The 11667-nt window shown below is 36.1% G+C and overlaps 1 protein-coding gene across 1 annotated transcript; it reads left to right on the top strand.

Moving 5' to 3' along the window:
* Window positions 1-2826: 2826 nt before the first annotated feature.
* Window positions 2827-11327, top strand: LOC148351591 (galectin-8-like). The gene is made up of 8 exons (XM_088354552.1): window positions 2827-2979; window positions 3088-3176; window positions 6315-6525; window positions 6597-6716; window positions 6784-6810; window positions 8888-8976; window positions 9048-9213; window positions 9285-11327. Exons 1-8 carry the CDS (start codon window positions 2941-2943, stop codon window positions 9432-9434), a joined length of 891 nt encoding a protein of 296 aa, XP_088210678.1. The 5' UTR covers window positions 2827-2940; the 3' UTR covers window positions 9435-11327.
* Window positions 11328-11667: the final 340 nt, after the last annotated feature.

Genomic DNA, 11667 nt, shown 5'->3' on the forward strand with positions numbered 1-11667 from the left:
CCCCCCACAAAACTTAATACTGAATTTGGTGCTTAAAATCGGGACCTCACATATTATTTTGTCTTCATTCTGGTAAGAACAAGTGCTACGGAAATACTACAAAATACTGCTACATGAATACTATGAGACAAAATATTGTCACAGATATATGACAACAGAAACACTACCAAAATACAACTAAAGTAATATTAAAAAATACCAAAGAAATACTACAAATAACTACTATGGAAATACTTCAAAATATTTCAGAAATATTACAACATAACTGCAAAATTATTACTACAGAAATACTACAAAAATACCACTACAGTAACACTAAAATACAAAAATACTGCTATGTAAATATTATGACAGAAATATTAACTAAATACTTCTGTAGAAATATTATGACAGAAATACTACAAAAATAAAACTACAGTAATACTAGAATGATACTACATAAATACTACAAAAATACAACAACAGTATTACTACAAAAATACTACAGTATAAATACTACAAAATAACTGCAACACTATAAAAACACTACAGAAATACTATAAATATCGGACTGCAGGAATACTGCTAAATACCCTACTGCAAAAATACAACCAAAGTAATCCTACAAAAAATACTACAGATATAATATAAAGATTCTACAATGAAAATGCCACAAAAACACAACTGTAAAAATACTACGAAGAAATACTACAAAAATAAAACTACAGGTATAATACAAAAATATTACAAAATTATGACTACAGAAATGCAACAAAAATACCACTACAGTAACGCTGTTATACTGCTACATAAACAGAAATACCACAGAAATACTTCAAAGATATTACGACAGGAATACTACAAAAATACAACCACAGAAATACTAAAAAACTACAGAAATATTACAAAAATACTACTGTATAAACACTGCTAAATAACCGAATCGTAATACTATAAAAATACTGCAGAAATACAACAATTTACCTTACTACGGATATTCTACAACGATTCTATTATGGAAACACCACAAAACACAGCTCTAAAAATAGTACAAAAACGAACTTAAAGTGATACGACAACAATACTACACAACTATGACTGCAGTAATACAACGACAGTAATACTACAGATATATCACAAATATTAGACTCTAGAAATACTTCAAAAATACTACAGCAGAAATACTGTAAAATACTACAAAAAAAAACTACAGTAATACTACAACAATACTAAAAAAATATGACTGCACAAATACAATGACAGTAACACTACAAACATACTACAGCTATAATTCAACGATTCTACCATGGAAACACCACAAAACACAGCACAAAAATACTACAAAAGCCAACTTAAAGTGATACTACAACAATACTACAAAATTATGACTGCGGTAATACAGCGACAGTAATACTACGGATATATCACAGACATTATACTCTAGAAATACTTCAAAAATACTGTAAAAATACTACAAAAATAAAACTACAGTAATACTACAACAATACTAAAACATTTTGACTGCAGAAATACAACGACAGTAACACTACAAAAATACTACAGCTATAATTCAACAATTCTACCATGGAAACACCACAAAACACAGCACAAAAATACTACAAAAGCCAACTTAAAGTAATACTACAACAATACTACAAAATTACGACTGCGGTAATACAACGACAGTAATACTACAGATATATCACAAACATTATACTCTAGAAATACTTCAAAAATACCACAGTAGAAATACTGTAAAAATACTACAAAAAAAAACTACAGTAATACTACAACAATACTAAAACATTTTGACTGCAGAAATACAACGACAGTAACACTACAAAAATACTACAGCTATAATTCAACAATTCTACCATGGAAACACCACAAAACACAGCACAAAAATACTACAAAAGCCAACTTAAAGTAATACTACAACAATACTACAAAATTACGACTGCGGTAATACAACGACAGTAATACTACAGATATATCACAAACATTATACTCTAGAAATACTTCAAAAATACCACAGTAGAAATACTGTAAAAATACTACAAAAAAAACTACAGTAATACTACAACAATACTAAAACATTTTGACTGCAGAAATACAACGACAGTAACACTACAAACATACTACAGCTATAATTCAACGATTCTACCATGGAAACACCACAAAACACAGCACAAAAATACTACAAAATACTACAAAAGCCAACTTAAAGTGATACTACAACAATACTACAAAATTACGACTGCGGTAATACAACGACAGTAATACTACAGATATATCACAAACATTATACTCTAGAAATACGAGTGCAGAAATACTGTAAAAATACTACAAAAATAAAACTACAGTAATACTACAACAATACTACAAAATTATGACTATAGAAATACAACTACAATAATACAACAGATATATCAGAAAAAAGTATACTATAGAAACACTATAAAAATACTACTGTGGTTCTAGGAATCAAATGGACTCAACCATTTCAAGGCAATGGAGGTTTAATATTTTTGATTTCCTTTAAAAAAAATAAATCTAGGCCTATCCTGTCCTTTATAAAGAAAACAGGGTTATAAAATGTATAGCATTTAAAAATGGGGGTGCTTGGGTTGAATTTGGGGGTGCTTGAGCACCCCCCTAGACGGGCTGGTTACGCCCATGGCTAGGGGAACAACAGCAAAAGCAGTAGTCTAAATTGGCATACAGTACTTTATTATTATTACCCCCTTCGTTTCATCAATAAATGATATGCTGTTGGTGATATATTAACCAGTGAGTCTTCAACATCACAGAGCCTTCATTGTGTTAAGCTTGCAGTCACATGGCAATTCTGCGCATGCGCGCCTTAGAACGCTCCCATGGATGAGCTAACGGTGATATCTAATCGCTGAATATATATTTTAGCTTCCCAGTTCTAGTTTTTCGATCAAAACGGTTTTCCCGATGTCGGTGGCAAATGCGAAGTTTAGTGTTCTCAACCCGGTGAGTTTCGTTTGGTTACTGTATTGCGTCTCAGTCGTTAATGGTGCAATGGATTCTTTATATCATTTTATCTAAATATATAAATATAATTTCTAATTTTCATTACAGGCAATCCCATATGCAGGACCCATTTCTGGAGGACTGCACCCTGGGGAAATTATCATCATCCAGGGCACTGTTTCTTCAAATGCTGACAAGTAAAACGCACTTGCACGAACTGATCCCGTGTTTTGCATGATTAAAAAAACACGCTTTACAATTAAACATGCCTTATTAAAAAGAAAAACAAACAAACCCCCCAAAAAAATCAGAACAATACATTCTAGATCAAAGTTTTAGTGACACTCCACTCATTCCTTTCACCAACAAGAGCTCTAGCTTCCACCAAGTTATATTAATAATACACTGATTAACCTAAGGTTTTGTTTATGTTCATGGGTTATTTAATTAGTCATAACTGTTACAGGCTAATTGAATCACCATAAATTTGACCCAGCATTTTGTTGAAAAAAAAAAAAAAAAAAACACACCAAAAAACAAACAAACCCAGAGTTCACTCATTATTGCATCAATTTTATTTGTAACAGACCAACCCAATTTTTGTGTTTTTTTTGGGGGGGGGGTGGTGTCATAATAGTCTGTAATAATAGTTTGCAATAGTCTTTGATCTGTGCAGCCCTTTGAGACTCTTTGTGATTAATTAATTCGTTCAGGGGTGTAATTTATATAGTAGTTGACTAATCTCAGACTGTTGGAACAATTAGTCGAATGATCGGATTAGAATTGAAATAAAACCAATATTATGTGCATTTTTGGGAAGTATATTTAGCCTGTAATAAATGATTCTCAACATTTTGAAATTAAATGGTTTTAACAACTGACATTTGTTATTTAGACTGGATGCATTTCATTTCATTTGTCAGGCACAGTCTCGCATAAGCGAAATAAACCGATATAACATGTACAATCGAACGGTATTTAAATCTTACCGAGGGGAGTCGGACTCGATTCGTTCAACTGTCTTGCGTGCTTTCTCTTTAAATGTTACTGCATCACAGAGGTACTGCCATGATATGCAAGGTCTTCTTTGCAATCTTTGCAACTACTGTAAAATTTGGGTTATCGTGCGCACCTGATTATAAGCCTCACTCAGTGCATTTTTAAAAGTTAAAACATGTTGTACATTTATAAGCCACACCTGACTATAAGCCGCATGTGCCCACATTGAACCATGAGGTATTTGCAGAGAAAGACGGTACAGACGCTCCCTTACTTACGACCATTCGACTTAGGTAAAACGGTAGATACGAACATTTTTACAATACAATACACTGGGTATTTGTATATTGTATTCTTTTGGCTTTATTATTGTACTGTTCTCAGCTCAGGGATGCTGCTGGAAATGTGAATTTCCCTTCGGGGATGAATAAAGTATCTATCTATCTATCTATCTATCTATCTATCTATTTTTTTCGGGATGTCAAAAATGTCCGGACATTGCTGTAAGTTAGATTTTGTATTGTGTGCACCTTTTTGCGGGTACAGGACATTACTGTCGTGCTTCTTTCTGCAACTACAGGCGTGTGGCGCTGTGAGAGGTCACCCAGAATCCACCCGGAAGTATGAAAAATCAGTTTCCTCTTTCTAGTTCGTATGTAAACAAACAGTGCTACGTGTACTGAATCTCCAGCGCGCTCAGAACTTTGACGTTTTTATTGTTTAATATCTCGTGCACCCATTCAATATGGTTGGTGTAAAGTGTAAAGAAGCGGCGAGCCGTTTCTTTTGAAACGAAAGTGGAATAAGAAGGCTTGATGCGGTTGAGAAAATGGTAGGAACGTTTTTTTCTCAGCTAGTCTTTACCTCGGAAGAGAACCTCTCCAAACACATCTTCCAAAAGTAAGTTAAACTTCACTTTATTTATATAGCATATAAACCTTAAACATACAAAATATAGCACTAAATCAACTTACGAACAATTTCAACTTACGAATGATCGTCTGGAACTTATCTCGTTCGTAAGTCGGGCAGTGTCTGTACACAGGAGTTTTATTAATACAGTATACGTTACCTTAACCCCTTAACGTCCCGACGTGTCTGTATGATGTCACCACTCAACAAAAATACTTCATGCTACATATCATTGGAAAGCTTAAACTTTTGGGATTCAAGACCATTTCAAAATATACTTTTTAGAGAAACTTCTCGATCAGTCAGAAAGAAGCCACCCGAACACTATAAAGCTGGCATCACTCACCATTACATCTCCTGGCCATCTTCAACTTCTTAAAATATCCTCGAAAATGGCTTTGCTACATCAAGGACAATCCATAGAATCCAACCGTGTAACATATTTACTTCAAAACACGCGATAATGCCAACAGATGAATAGGATACTCCTTATTATTATATTATTATTAAACATTTCTGTTTTGTTGTTATCCGTCCGTTTCGCCACATTATTTCCGTTTAGAAATAAACAGACTGGTAAAATAATTCCCAATACAGTAGTTAGCCCTCCCCTTTTGAATTGACTTGAATTCCATGATGAGTGTTTGTCCATGCTAGTTTTATCCATGCAAAGTTACATTAAACTTGCGTTTTCCTTGACACATAGCATCCACCTGTCTCACTCTCACCTTTACTACTCAGGCGCCCCTGGCGGCCGTCAGAAAAAATGCATAAATCAGCCGCATCATTGCATAAGCCGCAGGGTTGAAAGCTTGGGAAAAAAGTCGAGGTTTATAGTCTGAATTTTAAGGAAATATTTTTGTTGGTTAAGTTTTGGTATGCGTATTTAATGTTGACGCTGTCATTTTTGTATGATATCGCTCGAAAAAGAGACGCTCGGTAGCCTAGATGGCAGGGCGCCCGCTCAGAGACTGGGAAGTTGGCGCTCGGCATTAAGGGTTGGAATTGGAGGGTTTGGTCACCTAATGACTAAAATGGCTGCACCCTGTTTGGCTGCGGCTGCATCGGATCGCTACAGTTTAACCGTACGGGTCAGGTGTATCGACATTTCGTTCTGTGTGTATGGTTACAAAGAATGACAATAAAAGTAAATTCTAAATTCTATTCTATTGCGCATGAGCAACTCTTAGCATAGATTACAAAAATGTGAGTTGCCTCATATCTTTGAAAACGGGTCTGTTGACAATAGTCGACAATGGAATATGTTGTAGACGGTGTCCTTAATCAATTTTTGTCCAAACTAATCATTAGTTTCAAGTCCAGGTTGCATTTCAGTCTTTTCCACATTCTGCCATCTTGTGGCAAAGCACTGAACTATTCTGCCTGTCATTATACGCTGTTGGCATAGAAAGATGTCTGTCCAGTTTTCAGATGGAGCTGTCATGCGGCGGCAGCACCAGGCCGCCTTCTGACGTGGCCTTGTACTTCAGCGCTCGTTTCAAGGGCTCGCCCAGTGTGGAATGCAATTCCTTGCTCGAGGGCACCTGGGGCCAAGAAGAAACCCTGCAGCAGCTACCTTTTAAACGCGGGGCCCCGTTCGAGTCTATCATTATGGTTCGAGAAGATGCTTTCAAGGTCAGAGATGCCGGATATTCCACAAGCTTGGATTCCAACTCTTTGATTGTTTTGATCTTTCTTCCCAACAGGTTGCAGTAAATGGATCTCACTTATTGGAATACAAACATAGAATCCCACTAAACAGGATCAACACATTTGCTGTGTCTGGAAAGATCCAAGTGCATGCTATAGGCTACATCCCAAACTCTGTGAGTTGTTGTCCTTGCATACCGATCTTCCTTCCCCGTCACTGAAGTTACTCTTTGCTGTTGTCAGGCAATCTACTCGGTGTCTGGGGATCTGGTGAGTTTCGGCCACGATGCACAATAGTCCAATAAAGATTCTGCCTCACCCCTTGCACTGCTGAAGTGCAGAATTCCAAAAAGCCCACACTGTAGATTTGCTTCACTGACCAAAAGATTAAAAAAATAATTAAATCTTCAACAGTACTGAGTACAGCGGGCAGATGATGGCAATGCATCACTTTTAGAACAGCTCTCATTTTAAGGCCTGCCTTGGTTTTATGAAGCGCAACCCAAAACAAGTGCTACACAAAACACACAATAAAATACAGACTACGGGGACCCAAAGTGGCAAAAACGCACCATTTTTTTCTCATTCTTTTGCCTAGCCTTTGACAATGTTGTCGGTTGTTAGGGGTACCAGTAACACCCAGAGGTGAGCTTGAAGTTATGCAAAATAAATAAAAACAATTTGACCAAGTTTTAAAAAAGCAAGTTTATTTGATAGTTGATGTATTTTTTTCATTATTCGAATCACTACTGTTTTTTTTCCATCGAGTCTTTTACCACTAATTGGTAGTAAATAATCCACAATGTTCCTTTTACCATACATGTTTTACCTACTGTTTGTATTTCCCTGCTCTTAAACATGATGTGCCTTTAAGAGACAACCTCATGATACCGTTTGTATGACATGTTCCAGACTCTCCACCTTAACTCTTTTATTGTATGTAATTGACTCTGTAAGTACGGTAGACATAAATAACCCCATGGTTTGTTATTCTTCACAATCTTTCAAAAAAAAGAAGTTGTAAAATCAAACTCAAAGATTTAACCAAAAAACAAATTCACTGACAAAATTCTGAAAATGAAAAAAAATTGCTGTAGAAAGAATAATATTTATTGCATTCTTGTCCTGTAAAATGAGTCCAAATGTTATATGATCTCTAGACAAGTATTTCTGTGATTATTACTGTAGTAGTATATTTGTACTATTTTTTTAGATATTTGTAGTATTTTTTAGATGTATTTTTGTAATATTACTGCAGATCTTTGTCTAGTAATTCTGTGGTAGTATTTCTGTATAATATTATTACTGTAGTAGTGTATTTGTAGTATTTTTAGATGTATATTTGTAATATTACTGTCAATCTTTGTCTAGTATTTCTGCGGCAGTATTTCTGCATAATATTACTGTAGTAGTATTATTGTAGTATTTTTCTGATGTATTTTTGTAATATTACTGCAGATCTTTGTCTAGTATTTCCATGGTGGTATTTCTGTATAATATAAATTACTGTAGTAGTATATTTGCAGTATTCTTTTGGATGTATTTTTGTAATATTACTGTAGATGTATGTCTAGTATTTCAGTAGCAGTAATTTTTTTTAGTATTTGGTATTTTTGTACCGCTTCTGCAGTCATTTATTTCTTTGCAGAATGAAATCAAAATAATAGTCATCTTATTTTTCCTTTTAAAGTCTTAATTACGTGTTTACCCCGGAGTGTCATGTCTAATCTTGTTGCATAACTACGTTTTCATCAATAACGATAAAGACAATTGAATTTAACAATGCAGGGTTGACAATTGAACAAAAGTTCAATTTACTGTAGAAAACTCACAAAATGGAGTCATAATTGCTGCAGTGGCCAAACTATTCCTAAATTAGACTTCATAAAAGGGACATGATTAGCGCCTCCAAGTGGTAATACAAAAACTTGATTCATTTTTTTTTTTTTACAATGATTTGAATGATTATCAATTATCATATACAGTAAATGTGCATTTTTAAAATAATTGCAGGTCGATAAATATTTATTTGACAAAACTGAGGCTCACAAAGAAGGAGCTGACATGATTGTCCACCATCTTGCCGCTGTGTGTACACCCAAAAAACAAAAAGCTTGTAAAAAGCTAGGCAGCAAAATGAGAAATACGTTGCAGTCTGGTCACTTGATGTCTCCGTGGTGGTACTTTGTGATTTTTTAGGACTTGATTTTTGGTTGCACTAACCGTTGCAGTGACATCTAGTGGTCAGATAATACACACAATCTTTATAAAACCAAACACCAGAACTTGGCACTCATGGCAGATGTTGTTGCTCTTTTAATTTTTTTCTTCTTCGTTTGGTGCTCAGAGTCTTCCATACAAAGGCAGCATTCTAAAAGGATTGAGCCCCGGGCAGCACATAACCATCAAAGGACAGATCAGCATGTATCCTCACAGGTAACTCGCTAAAGCTAACCTGTCAAGTCTTTTGCAATGAGTGAAGTTCTCCGTTGTCAAACGTCTTGCAGCGTGACACTAAACCTCCGCAACAGCACCACAGGGAGCATCGCTCTTCACCTGAACCCTCGCATGAAATCCAGCACGTTCATCAGAAACTCGTACCTGAACCGATCCTGGGGGCAGGAGGAGCGGGACTTGGTCTTTTTCCCGTTTTCTCCTGGAGATTATTTCGAGGTAAGCATCATCTGTTTTTTCTCGAACAACAGAAAGGCTCATCGCTTAGGAATGCGTCCTTCCTCTCTCAGATTCTCCTTCTTTGCCAGTCGCATCAGTTCAAACTGGCGGTGAACGGACTGCACTTGTTTGACTTCAAACATCGGGTACAGGACCTGAGCACCATTGACCTTCTTGAGATAATGGGAGACCTGGAGCTCTCAGATGTTAAACTGTGGTGATTCCGACTGCCGCTATTCTGGAGTTATGGCTCTTATTTATATTATATGTTTACTAAAGTAATGACCAACTATCCCCAAAGCATCACCATCAACCACCAAGAGCTTGAACCTGTCACCAAATTTAAATATCTTGTCAGACTTAAACCCATTTGGAAGAGACAAGAACACAGTCGTGAAATCAAAGATCAGACTCAAGCGCTGGTTAATTTTGTCTTCATCTACGCTTACGGGACAGAGACTCTCACAGCAAAGTTGGAAAGGAAAATCCAGGCCATGGAGATGCATTGCTACAGGAAACTTCTAGTCATCATCTGCATAGCCCATGTGACATATGAAACAGTGCCCAACACCATTAGAGAGCACATTGGACCCTATGAAGAACTGTAGCAAACTGCACGGACAAAAACTGCAGTGGTATGGTCACGCCACAGGATCATCAGGACTGGCCAGGATTATTCTCCAGGGCACAGTCACAGGAGGAGAGAAAGACTGAAAAAGAACTGGGTCTTCTCATTAAAGGAGAAGGATGAGCCTGGTTATTGAACGATGTATGCATTTCGAGCCGGGGCATGTACATTGACTCATCGTTCCTGCACTTGAACCTTATGTCTGCCATCATCTAGAACCTGCTGCATTGGTCAATATTTTGGAACAGGGAGCGGTCAACGGGACATTCTGTTGGTACCTATATTTTATGTCGATGATGTTTATGTATTGTCTGTTGATGCCCTTGCAGCATCTATTGCAGCCTGGTCATCCTGGAAGCGGGATTACCTGATGGGCGACTCGGTTATGGGATCTGTAAACTTTGATATGTTTAAAGGTGGGGTGCATTTTTTTAAGTGTCCATAGTAGGTTGAAAGTAGAATATTTTCTTTAGATATGTGTTACAAATGCTCAACCGAGTCAAAGAGCCCTTAGATTTGTTTTCACTGCACTTATCTGCTTTTTTCTTACTTTCGCAAAACTGTTGGGGCCGCCGAACACATTAGCTAGGAGGAACGGGGGGAAGAGAGTGGAGATTGACTTTATTTTATTTTTTTACGTTTTAATTCGTCAGCATAGCATGAAAATGGTGAAAGTAAGAAAAGGCCTGTTTCAAGTACAGTGCAAGAAATGCGCATTCTCGCACATGCAACATAATGAGCTCGACAGAGGCTGCAATGATGACACAAGCCAGGAGATGGCGGCCGTGAGTAAAAAAGTTCAAAATTCTGTACAGCTCCTTTTTGCTTGATATTGGTTTGATCCTTTTGAATGTTATGTCACAAGAATGTCTAATGCACATTAGCAATACAATATAATTTTGGATTACAGCTTCCATGATCACAAAAACATTTTTTTTTAAACTTAACGGAATCTTGATGCTCAAATACGTAATGGTTAATTAGTGACAGTACTGTACACTTAACGTTACGACTGATTGTATAAATCGAAACCACTTGATAATTTCATTTTTAACATGTTAATGCTGATGATATATTTTGGTAGCAGTGTACAAAATAAATGGAATCTCTGGCCACGAATACGTGTTCACTGTCTTGATGACATTAGACGTTAAAAGGGACAGTGCGTTATTTAGTGCCTAAAGTGGTCAAAAAGTCAATAAAAACAATATTTTAAAAATAAGCAAAGGTATGTATTGAAATCTTTTAAATTAGTAAAATTTTAAAAAGTTTTCCAAATTTTTGCTAAAATTCAAAATATATACATACAATGAGCACAGGTACAGGAAATAGCATACTAGTCAACCTCAACAACTTGGTTTTATTTTCTTTAGCTGAATTTTTTTTCAGTACGATTGTACTCTGAAATGAATACGCTTTTGATTTAACATACAATTTTTGCCTACGTCAAGAGAATTTTTATTTTAAATTTTTAATAAAGGGACATTGTGTGTTTTTTGTCGCCTCCTAGTGCTAAAAAACATGACCACAAACAGTATTGAATTGAATAATAATAATTAATAATAATAATTTCCTTTGTATTGTCATTCTTTGTAACAATGTACACAGAACGAAATGTCGATACACCTGACCCGTTGTAGCGAGTCGATGCAGCCGCAGCCAACAGAGGGCACCGCCATTATACCAATTAGGTATGTCTCGGCCGAGGTGCGAACCAGCGACCTCCCAGTCTCAAAGCGGGCACACTACCATCTAGGCTACTGAGCTGGTCAATAAACAAACATTAACTATCACATATACACATGTAAATGGTCTGCATTTATATA

Source organism: Urocampus carinirostris, chromosome 15, assembly GCF_059441175.1.
Source record: "Urocampus carinirostris isolate Australia breed hairy pipefish chromosome 15, RoL_Ucar_1.0, whole genome shotgun sequence".
NCBI lineage: Eukaryota > Metazoa > Chordata > Actinopteri > Syngnathiformes > Syngnathidae > Urocampus > Urocampus carinirostris.